The sequence below is a fragment of the Myotis nattereri genome (genome assembly GCF_964212035.1).
Source record: "Myotis nattereri genome assembly, chromosome: 11".
NCBI lineage: Eukaryota > Metazoa > Chordata > Mammalia > Chiroptera > Vespertilionidae > Myotis > Myotis nattereri.
In genome coordinates, this window is record NC_138086.1 from 22,164,622 (window position 1) to 22,181,955 (window position 17,334).

Here is a 17,334-nt window from a genome sequence, read left to right on the forward strand (position 1 = left end):
CATTTAAATAAAAAGAAAAAGAACCTAAGTAGATAACAGTATTGATGCGCATGTGACAGGTTTATACACGGAGTATCGTGAAGCCACTGCGGTCTATGTTGATGTGGGAAAATGGTCACAACATCCCAAGTGGAAGAAGCCAGCCATGCCATGGAAATGTTCTAAAACAGGACTGCGTATGGTTGCACGACTCTGCAAATTTACTGTAACACTGAATTACATATTTTAAATGGGTAGTGGTGGTGGTTTTCCTCTTTAAACTTTTCTGACTTTCTTGCAATGAACTTTAATAATGGGGGTCAGGGGGGTGCTGTTCCAAACACACAATATAACCCATGGATAAAGTTCTCTAGTATCAACATCAAACATGTCAATAGCCATCTACATTTGAGCCCAGCCCTGACTGGTGTTGCTCAGTGGTTAGAGCGTTGGCCCATGGACCGAAGGGTCATGGGTTCGATTCCTGGTCAGGCACATGCTTGGGTTGCATGTTCAATCTCTCCCTTCTCTCCCCCTCCTTCCATCCCTTCCACCCTCTCTAAAAACCAAGGGAAAAAATATCCTCAAGTGAGGATTAACAACAAAAAATAAGTAATACATTTGAGCCCAGATTCTTTTTTATAATTTGTCATTTCTTCTACTCTGGCATCATATTCCACCATCAATTGCCCGGATCAATGCAATTGTCTTATCTTTGGAAAAATTTACACTCCAGATAGAGCTGGAAGCAGCAGTTTTTAGGAAGGGAAAGGGTTACTCATGCCTCCAGCTGGGGACCATTCCCTGAAGCACTCTGCCGCAGCTCAGAGGGAAATCCCCAAGAGCTCCTTCTGCTCAGATTCTGTTCCCTTAGCTTCTGGGGAACTGATGAGGGCAATTGATTATGCTTCGTCTCTAAAACTTTTCACAATTCCTTATTTTTCAATGAACTCATTTTACTTTTTTCTTAGCCCATTATATATGGCCAGTGAGCCACTGGCGGTCCGTGAGAACCCTTGGGGTGGTCTCTGAACTAACACTCACACACACACGTCTAGCTTTCTGGCTTTGGCCTGAAGTTAAAATTGAAATGCCACTGAATGCAATCCAGAAATGACCTCACTGGTCCCTCGCCCAGTGCCGGCTATTCATCATCTCAGCAATTGTTTTGCCAGGGTGAGTGGGACTAGGTGGATTTGAAGATGCAAATGGGCTCTTGCTCTCAGGACTCTAAGGACAGAAACATCCTTCTGTGAACACACTAAGACCCAGATGCTACTTTCAGGAAGCTGATATGACCAACTGCAACATTCAGATGGGCCGGCTGGAGGAGGAGCTCTGAGAAAAAAAGCACAGGACACCCGTGAACTCTGAGCAACCGTCAAAGGGTAAGGAATGCTCCCCAAAGCTTTCAGGATCCGCATTAAACTGGGAACGCAAACCGCGAGCATCATTTAACAGCCCCAGAGACGGACGCTGCCCGAAGTTTCTTGCCAAACTGAAAGAAGAAAATGAAAAGTCTTCTGCTTAGCCCGGGCAGCGGCTCAGCTGCATTTCGGGAGAGTGCAGTGAACGTCTCTGCTAACACCCTTCAGGGGGCACAGAGCGCTGCTGCTGCTTCCTCCCGCCCGGGCCTCAGGCCCGGAGCCAGTTCACATCATTTCTGTCTCAACCTCAATCAGAAACATCACCACAAAGGAGAGAAAAGACCAGGCACACATCGTATCAATATGGTTTATTGAATGAACAGTTGGACTTCTTGGGAAAACGGCCTATTTTCTGCCTACAATCTAATGAAAAGTTTGTAACTCATTCCTTAAGTGACAGCTCAGTAGGTGTTCACTAAGAAACTAAACAAACCCCAGAAACGTTGGGACACCTGTCTTCAGGACGGGTCCCCAGACACCGATGGCGGAAATGCAGAGACACAGAGTCCCGGGAGCAGATGTCGGTTCCTGAACTTCCCTCGCCTTTGCGCCGCGGAGGAGGGGTGCTTCCTGTGGAGTCCCAGGTGAGGCGGCGAAGCCAGCAGCCAGGGGAGGTTACATTCTCATCGGTAAATCGGAGGCCTGGCGAGGAGAGTGTGATTGTGCCCAGCTGATGGACCTGCTCTGGAGCCACAGTCCTCCAGCTGGTCCTGTCCTCCCGACCTTCTAGCTCAGTGACTCGGGGCGAGTTGCTTCGTTTCCACCTCACCCTCAGTCCCCTACCTGAAAATGACAGTGCCTACCTCGCGGGACTGCTGTGAGAACTAATGAGCCAAAACATAAAACGAAGACTCTGGAAACACTGCCCGACACATAGTCAGCTCTCCCTCAATGTCTGCTAGGATGACTGTCTGGACATCTTCAAGATTTGAAATAAGAGAGAAAACATAGCTCACTCTCAGCTGGGGATGGAGTGGGACCCAAATTTGGTGAATGCTGAAGGCAGACTGCAGACAGCAGGGAATAATGCGGCCCTCACAGCTCCGGGGCCTCCCGCAGAGGGTGATCTAAAAACCTCAGGGCTGTGAACGCCTCTCCCACAAAAGCAGGACGTGCACAAGGGGATGAAAGAGAAAGCGCTCTCCGGATGTCCAGAATGGCGGGCCAGCATTGAGTCGCCCCACAATGGGCCTCACATCCCAGACTTCAGACCTGACAGGTTCCATTCACTTGGTCACACACCCTGATTAAGGGCCACTGTCATCTAGTTGGTGATTTTCACCCTCTAGGAGCTTATAGTCAAAATACAATTTCAAATAATTAAACAAATGTAGCCCACCAGGTAACAGCGCCTGGTAAATGACCTCTGTCTGCCCCCCGTTTTACCAAGCGCCTGGGGATGCTGCACACGTGAGAAGAACCTGCGGCCGCGTTTGGAACAAAGAAGATCAGCCTCAGAGAGGGAGGCCATCGCGATGGTGGCGTGACCAACAGGGTTTTGTAAACACATAAAACCATGCACTGAATCCTGTTCTGCCAGAATTCAATGCTGAGAAATTTCCGTTACATATTTTATGCTATAATTGACCTGTGTACCAATTTAAGAACACCACAATAGACAATTTCAATAATTACTACAATTGTGGGAAAGCATTGCTAGCAAAATGTATTTTGAATACTTTGCAAGCACAGCCTGTTTTATTTACTGTTTTTATGAGGAAAATATATTTGCTAATCAAAAAAGTAATTGAACTGCATGTAAGGATGTCATCATGCTCACATAACCAAACTGATGAATTAGAATCCATGTTTCTGATGTTCCTTGGGAAAAAAAAGAAAGTATTATGGAGTTACATCTCGGAAAAGAATTGTGAAGAAAACAAAGGCACACAAAATACACTGAGAACATTCTGGAACTGGGAAAAGAAAGGTTCTTCATGATTATCTTCAGAGTAGAGCAAGACGGGAGCCACGGATTTAAATCCAGGTGGACAGAAATTAATTATCTCCCTTAAAAAAGTCAGATAACACAAAAGACAGAATCTATAACCCATAAATAACATGACAGGAGCCAAAACCAAACAAGAAAAATTACCTCCATATTTCTTCCTAGTCTAGGACTCTGATTCCCCTTATATTCCAGAAGGGAATTAGAGAAAAGGAGGTTTTGTTTTGGACTGTGTTCTTGGTGAGTAGCCTAAAGTCTAAAGAATTTTTTTCTGGTCTCAATAGCACCATAGGAAAAATCCCTCAGCAACTAATGAGCATTGTTTGTCCTCTTTTCATTCTGATTTACACCAAGTCCAATATGATTGTGCTGGTTCTGGCTTTCCACTCAAGGGAAAAAATAAAATGACTTTAAGGTTATTTGAATCATTCTTTACCTTTCAATAGATTAAATCTGACATTATTACAGCCCAAGATTGTTCTTTTTGTTTTTGAATGAGTAACGCAGCTTTTCCCTCCCGCCCCTCTTCTTGCCTCCTTGCCTCTCCCCTTCCTTCCCTTCTTTCTTTCTTAAATACATAACCCTTTAGAGCAGTGGTTCTCAACCTTCCTCATGCCGTGACCCTTTAATACAGTTCCTCATGTTGTGGTGACCCCCAACCATAAAATTATTTTCGTGGCTACTTCGTAACTGTAATTTTGCTACTGTTATGAATCGTCATGTAAACATCTGATATGCAGGATATATTTTCATTGTTACAAATTGAACATAATTAAAGCATAGCGATTAATCACAAAAACAATATGTAATTATATATGTGTTTTCCGATGGTCTTAGGCGACCCCTGTGAAAGGGTCGTTCGACCCCCAAAGGGGTCGCGACCCACAGGTTGAGAACCGCTGCTTTATAGCATTGAACGTATTATTTAGACTTGGGCCCTCACCGCTGCGCAGATGGAGCTGTAGCTGTGCACCGATAAAGCACCCTCCATTTAGGGGGTCGCGAGCCCAGGGCATCTTGTCAACCCCTGAAACACTGCAGTAAAGCCCTGCCGTCATGTGTTTAAGGTGGCCATTAGTCCCTGTCTGAGCATGACACCCAGGCCTCTGACTGGAGAGCTGACGTCCCCTGCTCTCACCGGAATGGTTCCTGATTTATTTATACAAATATCCCCAGTCTCACATGGCTCCCCAAAATCATCTCACCAGAGAGGAAGGGAGAATTTGGCAGAGGTCAGCATATCAATAGCAAACAACAGATTAATAACTACGCACTTTAATATTCAACATTCATCATTGCACAGAGTATATCACTGATCACTTAAATAATACATGTCAGTTAACCTAATGCAGAAACGAGTAAAGTCAAACATTCAAAGCAAAACCTGGAGCATGGAAAGGCTGCGAGTGCCACTTAACACCCGCAGTGCAGCGTCAGAACGGGTCTTTAGGAACAGTGACTCGCAATCCTTACCAACAGGACAAAGCACTGTAGGGAACGACACACACACACACACACAGCCTGTCAGACAGCTCGGCTAAACGCACAGCAGTTCTGACGGGTTTGGCTAACCTGACTTTCCACGTATATACAGTAGTTTCCAACACTCGAGTGTCGTTGGGTGCTGGGAATGCAGAATAGGAAGACAGGGAGCCTACCATTTACTCTAAAATAGAATCGAGTGCGGAAACCTAAACTCCTGACTAGTCAACTTTAAAATGGCATAACCAGAACTTTGTCACAGAGAAAACAGTGTGTTTTTTTTCTTCTTAAAAATGTATGTGTGTCAAAAAGGCTGAAAATCTTGTCCGTGCTAGGGGAAAGTTGAGTGTGGAAAAATTTGCATTAAAAAAAATGTATGTTGTAAAGAAAATAAGAAGCCAGAGCATTTTGGCATTAGCAACAGGCCGCACTAGTTCTCAGGCAATAAATTTATGGGGAAACATGACAGGCTCCTCATTAAAGCTATGTGTACGTTGGCTGGATTTTATACAAGATTCTTGACTCTTGTGGAAAACTGGGCATGGCTTGACATCTGAACAATGTCGCTGGTTTGTTTGATTTCTAAAGCATTGGAAAATGTTACACTTTGGAAATCAAGTAGAGAGGAATAAACATCCTGCAACAGAACTGGGCTGAATCGGAAAGTTCCTTTTCCATATGGATCTATGCGATATTTATTACCTTTACTTCTCTTACAAACACAGCCCCCTTGCTAGAAATACTGTGGTACTTTTTTCTTTTTCTTTTTTTTTTTGACGGTGAGAAAATAAGTGCCGTTAAGGCGAATCTTACCCAGCAGCAGTAACCACCTAAGGATAGGCAATTTTCAGTTGGCTTTTCAGAAGCTGGTTGCCATGACAAAAAGCACAATTTATTCCTCAGTTCCTTATCGCAGCTACAGATCACAGACCATAAAAATTAACAAGGCTCTTTTCCTTTTCCCGATGATTTCAGAGTTCCTCATCCTTACCTGAGGTCTTTTGTTCCCCCAATTAAATGGAATGAATGTCAGTCATCTAGCAATTCAATTAATGCTGATTCAAAATTCTGGCCCAAACCAGAATCTATAATCACAACCTCCTAATCACAGCTCAGCCATGAGAATGAAAAGTAAGTAGGAAATTGCACTAATTACTCAATTAGACTAATACTGTATTTTAAGCGAGGGCTTAAGGGGCTGTCAGCTCTGACAAAGGACCATGGAGGCGCCCTCACCTGTGTGCCCTCGGCGGCCCACTCGGGGCTGATGTGCACAAGTGGCCATGATTTCTGCCCATCTAAGGCGGGATGGGCCCGAGCTGGGTGATGGAAATTCCTAACAGAGACACCAGCGAGGGGCAGCCCTGCACACGGACAGCCGGGCTTTCTGGGAGGCCGTGTCCGGTGAAGGCACCGAGCACACACTACCACCGGCGCTGGCTCCGGGAAGCGTGCCTCGAGGAGGAACGTCCAGGAAGTGTGAGAGCTGCTGCACTGAACCTTAAAATGGAGCGATGCTGGCGGAACCAGCCTCCAAACTCATCACAGAGCCCATATCTGCGCTGGGAAGAGCGCCTCGACCTGCGGCCCTCCCCTGGGGGCTCTGGGGAGGCTGGGAGCCAAGAGTCACCCGCACCCCAGGGCCAGCTTCTCAGGCAGCACGGCCTCTCTGGACAGCCTCCACGAAACCAGGAACGTGAGTGGAAAAGAACTGGGTGGGAAGAACACCCCAGATGTGACTGAAGTATTTACACAATAGCACGGGATACACACCCAAACAAGCTGGGTCCTATTACAAACATGACAGCCCGCCTCCCCCGCCCCAACCCCCCCTCCAGCCCCCGCCCCACCCCTACCCCCAGAGACCCTTTCTTCCTACTCAGTTCCAGAGACGTGAATATGGTGTGGATGACGGGTGGACACGAGCCTGTGCTGCCTCTGGTTCGTGTACAAACCCTTCTGGAGCTGGAGAGGAAGAGGGCAGGGGCCTATCACGCGTGTCCTGGTCTGAAAAGGACCAGCTGGGGAACTGCTCAGGGGTCCACAAGCAGAGAAAACATTTATTTGAGTGGGACAGACAGAGTCTTTACTTCCAGGGTTTGCCTTGCAGGTGGCCGCTGCCTTGAGAGCGGGGGTTCGCGTGGCTGGCAGGGCCCCCGCTGGACAGGTTCTGAGCGCTGCGGCTGCCGGGGACCTTGGAGTCTCTTGCCGAGGCGTTAGCGTGGCTCAGCCGGCCTGAGGGAGCAAGGAAGCAAGGAGAGAGCTGCAAGCATGGTCCCAGGGACAATCTGCCAAGTACACTTTGAAACGAATGAAGTCTTCCGCTACAACCACTTTGAAGCTAATCAAGTCCTATTCAGCATTCACTTAAGGCTAAAACCTACTGTTTATCCTTGTGACCAACTTAACGGTGGGGAAAAGGGCAGGGATGAAAGGCAACCCAGCCAAGCTAGCCTGTGCCGCCTTCCTTCTCGGCAGAGAAGTTTGGAGGCTGGTTCCTGAGCAGGAGCGATGAGAGGACAGGGAAGAGGAAGCAGTGTGCAGAGGAAAGGCCTGAAGTGGTCTGTGTGCCTAGAAGCAAGAGAAGGACATGGAGACTTTCCAAGAAGGAATCTGGATGCGTCAGGTTGGCCTCTCAACTCTGCCTGAGACACACACGTCGATAAAGTCTCTTCTCTCTTCTCTGTGCACAATGCCCAATTCTTGCCACAATCTCCCATCACCTCCACTTGCCCCCCTCCCTGCATCGCTCCTGTACCCTTCCAAAATATTGGAAGACTCTGAATATATTACAAGGGATCACAAATCTCAAGCTCGACAGAAAGTGTTATCTCTAAAGGTCAAAAGATCTTACTGAGGTTGTCTGTTGGACCCTGCTCCTCTTCCAGGTAATATTCTATCTGTTTTAGGTCTTCTGGGGTAAATCTCCACTTATTCTCAGCCGGTGCGGGTGGCACTTTGGGGCTGGGTCGTTTCCGGGCAGAACCAGGAGGAAGGGCTTGCTGGCAAGACGCAGGCAGGGAACCCGTAATCAGTCCTTCTGGGAATTTCTGAGCTAAGACTTTGAGACCTGGGTGTGGGAGATCAGAGAGGAAGCAGCGTCACCGCTGTGAGGCCAAGGCGAAACCTGCCAAGGAGCCTGCATGGCTCCTCATCCCTGGCTTCCAAGTCGAGCCCGGCACCAGGACGCGAAATCTCTCTCCACTGCTTCACCATTACGAAAATTACACCAGAAAATGTCGCTTGTTATGTGGGATTCTGAGAATTCCCCCAGAAATCCTTCTGCGTAAGTGCTCAGCATCAAAGCTTTCTCACAGAGCCCTGATGCAATGTCAGTATTTCAGGAATTTAAAACATGCGCCGATAAAGCGCAGGGAGGTTTCACAGAACTGCCTCCTTTCAGCCGCACGGCTCTCTCTTTCCAAAGCACAGGCAGCCCTGGGTCTATTGCGCTGCGTTTCACTGCACTTCACAGATGTATTTTTATTTATTTTTATTTTTTACAAACTGAAGGCAAGACCCTCTACCAGCAAAAAGGTTATGACTCGCTTTGCTGGGATACTTGCTTGGTAGTGGTGATCTGCGTGTGTCTGAGGAACGCCTGTGCTAAATCCTGACCTCTCCCAGGAAAGAGGGGATCATGTGGGGGTGAAGGACTGTGAGCCCCGATTTCAGCCTTTAAAGCTCGGAGCAGAACACAGCCCCGCTCGCTCACCTCCGGAAAGCATGAAGAGGTTTTCGAATCCCCGCTCGCACATGGTGGTGGCCGCCTGGCTGGCCAGCCTCTCGTCGTCGTCATACAGAATGATGATCTTGCCGTGAGCATTTTTCTAAGAGTCGGACGAGTTAAGGTTTGACCACACTGAGTTAATGCTTCCAGACTACAAGAAACCCCCAAGGAACAGAGGGCTGTTTAAGTTCACCTTTCTGAACTCAGGGGAGTGCCAGACGGGCCCTCCCTTTACCCATCACACTGGCAGTTACTAGATTTCTTCCTGTCATGGAACCCGCTCAAGCCGGTATTCTCTTCTCTTATAAACTAACAATACCCTGATCCAAGATGCACTAGGTACACTACACACCCTTTAGCTCTGTTATCATCACAACCCTGGAGAATAATCATTACAAGTCCATTCTACAGGCAAGGAAGTAGAAAAACTTTTATGTTCAATATACTCTAATGCAGCCTTGTTTATAATAGTAAAAAAAAAAAGTACAATAAAGCAGAACATTTTAGTAAATTATAGTACATCTGAAGACATTTACACTATATCAAAAATGGAGTTTATAAAGACTGTGTGTTAGTGTGACAAAGTAACTGTAATATCAAGTGCGGAAAAAGCAAGACGCTAAATTATATATACAGCATGATTTCCACTTTGTTAAAACATACATAGAAGACAGTCTGGAGTAAAATATACAAAAAATGTAATAAGAGTTGATCAAATGGGTGATTATCAAAGATTTTAATTTTCTTTTTCTCACATATTTCAATATTTAAATTAGCTTCTACTTGTATGATTTTTATGAGCAAAAATATTAAAATTTTAAGAAGAAAAAAGATAAAATAGAAGGAAGAAAATTTACTTCCTAAGTTTTACCTGGGAAAGCTTTCTGGGGGAAAAACGTCTTAGGACTCTTTTGTGAGAGAAGGAGAGAAGGAGAGAGAGAGAGAGAGAGAGAGAGAGAAACATCAATGTGAGAGCAAAACAACCATTGGCTAACTACTGCTTGCTCCCACCAGGGAACAAGCTCACAACTGGGGATATGCCCTGACCGGGAATCGAACCTGGAACCTTTCGGTGCACAGGACAATGCCCAACCAACTGAGCCACACCGGCCAGGACAGGACTAACTCTTAATGGATCATAGACTTTAACCTGATGTTCTTCAGCCCAGTGCAGTATGGCTTGGAACCATCTGCAATCATAGTCAGCATATTCAGTAACAGCTAAGAATCCAAATTCTAAAATATGCCAAAATAAGCTAATTACTATAAAAAGTCATGCACACATTGCTTCCCAGCCTTTTGGCTAAGATCAAGTGGTGTATCAAAAGTCCTTCACAGAGTTTTCCTGGTAAGTTTGATTATTACAAACCTCATCCTCACCCAACTCCTTTAAATGCAACAAAGGATACATATTCAAGAATATCATTTGAATAAGGGTTCATTGTTCTAGACAGAGTTGCAATTGGGTAACTGTAAGCTGTAAAGAAAGGAAAATTAGGAAGTTTGTAGCTTTCCTAGTACAACTTGACCCCGCCCCCCAGTGGGTCTAAAGTCTCACTAAGAGCTTAAAGAAATATATTTTCAAAATCAACAAGCCATAAACCTAAAAACTTTTGTGAAAGAAAAGAAACAGGACACTAGACTGTATCTGACGTTAGCCCTGGGCCCTGAGCCATGGGAGCGCGTCATCGGCCTGTCTCAGAGCATTATGGGAAAGCCAACTCACCATGGACCGGGCTAGCATATGGTCCCTTAACTGTTGACCGTGGGATGTGGTCAGGGGGCCCGGATGCACGAATGGGCGGCGCTGGGGGAGGAGGCACTGTGGGCCGCCCTCTCTTACCTCCGACGATGTGGCACTGCCGGTAAGAGTCTCTGTCGCGCACATCCAGCAGCAGGAAGGGGCAGTCGGGGTACGGCGTGTCTCTGCTGCTGGGCTCTGCTTTCTTCGCCAGCCCTTTGTCTAGGTCCAGTTCTCCAACACCACTGATGACGCTGCAAGTGGAAAAGTAGGTCAGCAGCAACTAGTCTTAAAGGTCAGATGCTTTTCTTCAGAATAGCGAGAGAGAGCTCAGTGTCTTTTCAAAAGACACTGCAAAGCAAAAGGAAAATGGGTATAGTGTCTCAGTTCTGCTTCTGAATACAAGATCCTGTGGTTCCTATTTTATCTCACTGGGCCCCAAGGCGAGGACCCACAGGTCCCCACTTACCTCCCGACAGTGTGCGCTAGGCCATTAGCCTGGCTGAGGGGGAGAAGCTGCAGGGTGCGTGCGCCTCCAGCAATCAGGGCCGCATTCAGGGAAAGAGGCGGCGAACAATCAATCCAATGGAATTTTGAGGGGCGTAAGAGAGCAGAGCAAAAGGGGAAAGAATGAGGCTGATGGGGCAGGAAAAACGAAGGCCTCTCTATATGTAACGGAAAGTAACAGCAACGCTTTAATTTATTCATTGAGTCTATCCAATCTGGATTTTGAACCTTAATGTTTTTAGTACTTATGTGTACTTACTTCCATTTTATAGGTTATGATGTTGAGGTTGAAGAGGCTTTTAGATTTGGTGACACTCATTGAATCAGACACAGGAAAAGCTAAGATTAAAATGAGTTCACCACTGACAATTCTATTTTAAGGTCATAAAATCACTAAAATTGGTCACCATATTAATATTATAGGCAAAATGGGGTTAAAACATGGATCAAAGGAATAAGAGCAGTAGGTGTTATGAACAAAATGGCAAGGAGTGGAGCGTCGCTATGAGAAGGTGATTACTTTCCTGGCAAATATGAAGACATGTATGCCAAACCACAGACTGACATGCAGTATATAGTTCCTCCCCATCACAGCAAGTCCAATTCTGCATTTAAATCTGATAAGCATTATAACTACATGCCATGTAGAGCATATTTTGTTGAACCACAGGAGAAGAAATTCTATCCTCAATGGTAGTCTCGTTGGTCTATTTTGTTTTGAAAGCAATTTGAGTCCTTGCACAAAAGTAGTTAATAAAAATAATAATAGTGGTATAGATGATAGCAATTCTTTCACTAGTTGGACTATTTTACCAGTAGGAGGGATGAGTATGTGCCAAAAATTAGCACTGTCTTATAATCAACAGTTAATATTTGTGGGAAAGTGAGGCGTCACAGTGTATGGAAGAAGGACCAGCCACGTGCAGCTGGAGGATCGACACCGAGGGCTGCTCTCACTCCTCTTTGCACCTACGTGATAGCAGAGCCCTGGGTGTGCCTCTCCACTTTCCTTCTGATTCGAGTCAGGGTACTTATAAGGGGCAACAGACAGAAAAGGCGAAGGGAAGCATGCTCTCTGAGTCAAAAGACAGTAGTTGTAAAGCCAGGTCCTGATAGCAAATGTGCATACGGGAGGGCCGAGAAGAGTGGAAGCGAGGTGTGAAAATTAATGCTCAACCAACAACAGACTCTGACATTCACCGACGGAGGATGCTGTGGGAAGACTCAGGGGGAGGCATTTATCTCACTGGGCCCCAAGGCGAGGACCCACAGATCTCACCCAGAGAGAAAGTAGAGGGCTGGGTGAGAATGTGGGGCTTCACCTTGCCAGTCTGTTCCTGAGGTAATTAAGCCACTTAAATCGGTCTCTCGCCTGATAGGAAGGCAAGATGCAGGGGAAGCACGGATCCGATTGGAGTACCTCTGGAGTGTCGAGCGACTGGAGTCCCCCGCTCCCACGCTATTTATGAACTGGACAGGGCTCGGAGGCTGCTCATCGGGGCTCCCCTTCCCATTGGTCCTGGCAGTGACTTCGGCATCAGGGTCTGAAGTCGCAGAATCATTGTCTAAAACATGCAAATAAAGAAATAAGTACATTTAATTATAGAATCTGTATTTACTTATCAGGCAGGGCCACTGAAATTAGGTCAAGAAAAGGAGCGCACATCACCTTATTTAAATTGTTCTATAAATTCTCAAATTAGGTATATAGGTTCTCAAAATGCCACCTGTGGACCCCAGGAGTCCCCAAGGCCCTTTCAGGGGATCTACAAGGTAAAGATTGTTTTCATAATGATGCTGAGATGTTATTTGTCTTTTTTACTGTGTTATTTGCCCTGGTGGTGCAAATAAAATGGTGGCTAACACTGCTAGTGCCTTAGCAAGAGCCAGGGCCATGGTGCTAAGTTTTATTAGCAATCATCCTGTTCGCACCAACCTGCAATCACAGTTAATATGGCAATCTCACTTAAAAATCGTCCCTGGTGACGCACTAATAATGAACAACTTTATTAAATTTTACCCTCACGTACACGCCTTTTTCATATTCTGTGTGATGAAATGGGGAATTGCATACGGACAGTTTGCTACATACCCAAGTCCCATGGTTGTCTCAAGGAAAAGCATTAGTCTCATTATTGCTGCTTTTGCCATGAACACCATTTTTACTTGGAAGAAAATCTGAGAAAAACTGGTTACTTAGACGTGTGCATTTGGCAGACATTAAAAAAAATGATCTAAGTGAAAAGTGAACTTGTCATTTCAAGGAAAACAACTGATGGCATTTGTTGCAATGATTACATTTTGAATAAAAATCACAATTTTGGAAGCCATGTACCATCGGGACCTTGACTGTTTCTCCATACTTAATGCCTTTTCTGATAAGATAGGCGGTGAGATTGATGAATGTGTTTGTTTGTTTTTATGCTGTGTAATGAAATTTGTCAACATTAGGAAGATCTTCATAACTCAGTGAACCAATAATTTTCGCACGACCCAAGGCATGATGTTATAAAATCATACACGGATAAAAGATTCATTCAAAGCGCAAGACAGACCGATGGCTTTTAATGCAACAGAGTGTGAAAAATTCATTAATATGGTTTCAGATTCTACATTATAACTAACCTTTAGGAAACTACCGGTGGTTGTTTTGGTGTTGTATCAAAGAAAAATATCCACAATAATGGAAAGGACTATTAAAACACTCTACCGTTTATATCTTTAGGTCTGTGTGACGCCAGATTTTCTTCAGATGCTTCAACCCAAATAGCATATTGCAACACATTGAATACAGAAGATAGGAGAATCACCTGTTTTCTATTAAATCAGACATTAATGAGATTTACCCAAAAAAGTAAGTAATTCCATTCTCAGAAAATTTTTTTATTTTAGAAATATAGCTATTTTTCATAAAAATATGTTATTTATGTTTATAATGGGTGAAATAGTGAGTCAATATTTTTAAGTCCTGTTTAAAATCTTAATATCCTAAATATTAATAGGTATAATTTACATAAACCAAAACTTTCTGAGGCCCTCAATAATTGTTATAGTGTGGAGGGAGATTATTATCAAAAAGTCTGAGAATTTACTGTTATAACCAGTATAATTAGAGAAGAAATAGAAATGAGATCTTAATTTGGATATGATATAATTTACTGAGCAACTTCAAGGGATTCCTATAAGCATAAGGAAAATAATTAGGTGGTTAGATAAAAACATAAATACTAACAAAATATTTTTCCTATATACCAATTAGAAAACAATATGAAGATCTCATTTACAGTAACAATTACAGATATACAACATACTCACCTAGAAAATAAACCTAATTAAGAAATGTAAAGATCTGGTAAAAACTTGTAAGTCCTTTATAGGTCTTATAAAAATTAACTTAGGGACATTAACCTGAATGAAGAGAGTGGCATACATTGAATAGTCCTGACTGGGTGACTAAAAGTTAAATGATTTAATCCTTTCCGGATTTATTTTTTAGCCTTAATACAAATCCCAATGGGACAAAAAAAGTTTAAAAGGATTTTAACTATAAGAAGAAAAAAAAATTATACATACATATATAAAAATTTAGAGAAACTGACTCATCAAATAGTAACATATATTGAAAAGGTAAATGATAAAAACAATGCTGAAGTACCACCAGAACAACAGAATACAATAAAGAACACAGAAACAAACCCTAGAATATATATAAGAAGCTAATATATGTTCAAGGTGGCATCACAAATCAGTTGATAAAGGAAAACTACTGAATAAATGCTGCTGAAATCATCTGTTAACTATCTAGAAAAATCAAGTTTAGCTGACCTCTCACATCATATACCAAAATACAGGGTGTCTCCTCCAAAAAAGTATACACATTTTGAATGATCATAAAGTCAGTGTTTATTAACATATAGTTCATTTAAAAAATTTAAAGAAAGTTACAGAAATGAATACTTTTCTGTGTGTCAATGCCTGTTTTCAAACTGATGACCGTTTTGGTCGAGACACCGCTGATAACATGAAGCAATAAAATCACAAATATTAAGAATCATTTTGTTCAGTATTTGTGTGCCCTCAATTTGTCAACTATTGCCGGCTTTGTACCGTAAACTTTCTTTTATGTATCCCCATAAAAAAAGTCTAGTGGCACTTTAGGATATATTTTCTTTGTTCAAAGCTTAGTCTGGCTTCACCCATTATTTCAAATCAGTTAAACCTGAAAAGAATTGAAAATTAAGTGATGATCAGCTGGTAAAGTGTGCATACACTTTTTGGTACACCCTATATATGTAACAGATAGATTGATATTAAAACAAAAACAAAACTAACAAGCAAGCTGGTAGGAGAAAATAGAGGTAAATAATTTATCTTATTTTAGAATTTGTGAATCTAAAGCAATAAAACAAAACATAACATGAATGGCTGATTTAATCATGTAAAAATGCAAATCTCATATATGTCAAAATCAACACAAAGAAAATTAAAAGGTGAATAACAAATTAGGAAAAATACCTGTAACATATATGGATGAGAAAAGGTTAATATACTTAATTTACAGAGTTTAAAAAAATTAACTAGCTCCTCAATTGAAAAAAGGCTCATGTGTATAAGGTAAAAATGCAAACGACATAAATTTATGTGGAAAGGAAGCCTTCTTCCGATTCCAGATTCACGGCCATCGGGCCTCCTCCCCCAAGGGAACCAGCTTCACATATTTATGTCTCCTTCCAGAAATAAAACAACTACATACTTCTGCATATATTTTATTTCCTCCCCTTTTTACATGTCCAGGAGAACACTATTCATACTGCTCTACACCTTGGCTTTCGTTTTGTTGTTTTATTTTTACTTGATAATACAGCTTGGAAATTGTTCCAAATCATCAAATAAAGATTTTTCTCCTTTATTTCCAAGGCTGTATTGGTTTCCAAAGTAAAAAGATATCATAATTACATAACGCTTTCATAAAACAGTAAGTAAAAGATGAATATTCCATTAGAAAAAAAATGGGAAAGGATTTGTAATATCCTCGAAAGAAATATGTATGACCAATAAACACACACACACACACACACACACACACACACACACACACACCACAGCTCACTGTCACTATCAGAGACATTCAAAATAAAACCATGCTAACACTGGCTCGGATGGGGAGAAACATGTCTTCTCCTGCACTCGGTGGGCTGCAGAGGTAGAACCTTCCGGAGAGGCTGTGGAATCAGCATTGAGCGCCTCCAAAACAGGTCTACCCTTTGTTCATCTGTAGCGATTCATCTCCAGGAAATAATCAGAACCACACAAGCACTTATGTATTTACACCACAGCATTATTTTATAAAAGTGAAAAATTAGAAAAACTGTACTGCCCCAGGAATAGGAGAATAATTAAATAAACTATGGTATGTCCAAAGGGTAGGCATTATATGACCACACGACCTTTACACTGAAGCTCTGTGAGTCTATGTAATGACACGGGAAAGTATGCATGACAAAATGTTAATGGGAAACAGCATAAAACAAAACTATATATGAAGAGTATGGATTTGGGTGGGAGTTAGATGGGGGGGGGGAATAGACAACAAAATTTAAAACAGGGATTATTCGTTATTTTAATTTTCTTTATATATTTTTTGCAGTTTTCTAATTTTCTAAAAATATACTTTTAAGTCAGGAAAAAATAAACATTACGAAAGGAGATCTTGTAATCCTTCAAAGATAGTCAATATGCAAACAGATACAATCTGTCCTACAGGCATTCCTGAGTGAGTTATTATTCTGTGTGGAGCACTAGAAAAACACTAATATTACTCACACATTATGGTGTCCTATTTTACAAGAGCCTATTTTCCTGTGCAAATTCATCTCAGAAGAGAAAATTGCATGAGCCCATATGTCCTGGTGCTGCAATCTCTATAATGAATTAAAAGACCCAATCCAGGTACTTATATAACCAGGTTAAAATTGGGTGTATTTGTATGAGGAGACTCAATTATCTCTATTACAAAGAGCCCTTCTTTCTCTGCGGTGTGAGAGGCATCTGTCAAAGATAAATTCCTGGCTTTTTCAGATTCCCTTTATCCTCGCTAACAAAAACAAGCCCAGGGAAATGACAGTTGAGTTGCACAAACCCAGTGTTCAGACTTCCTGAGAAACTTGTCTTGAAATCAGAAGTCAAATTCCTGGCCTACATCAACCTTAACAAAACACATTCTCCGTCAATAAACAGCCACACATTGATTGCTGAGCGCTTCAGGATAAAATAAAGACCTTAGCTCTGTGTGTGCCTTTCATGAGAGTACAACGAAGAGGTTTTATTTCGTTCGACTCGGCATTTAGGAAAGGAAATCTGGAGCCTACCTGTCTTTCTGGCCTTATCTCCTACCAGGCACCTATTCCTCCCTCAGACCACAGCCAGGCTGGATGGCGTGACTCCCCAGGCACACCGGGACCTTTCCCTTCTCCCGGCCTGTGTTCAGCCTTTTCTTCTCGGTGCCGCTCCTCGGCCAGCC

General features: G+C 43.0%; 1 protein-coding gene across 1 annotated transcript in view; it reads right to left on the minus strand.

Moving 5' to 3' along the window:
• Nucleotides 1-4,615: 4,615 nt before the first annotated feature.
• Nucleotides 4,616-17,334, minus strand: part of CEP41 (centrosomal protein 41) — a 38,590-nt gene continuing 25,871 nt past the window's right edge. The window contains exons 6-11 of the mRNA XM_081102111.1: nt 12,235-12,379; nt 10,410-10,561; nt 9,976-10,043; nt 8,552-8,666; nt 7,691-7,906; nt 4,616-7,071 (exon numbers count right to left, since the gene is read on the minus strand). Coding sequence (XP_080958237.1) covers nt 6,923-7,071; nt 7,691-7,906; nt 8,552-8,666; nt 9,976-10,043; nt 10,410-10,561; nt 12,235-12,379 — 845 coding nt within the window. The 3' untranslated portion in view covers nt 4,616-6,922. The remainder of the gene's footprint in view (nt 7,072-7,690; nt 7,907-8,551; nt 8,667-9,975; nt 10,044-10,409; nt 10,562-12,234; nt 12,380-17,334) is intronic.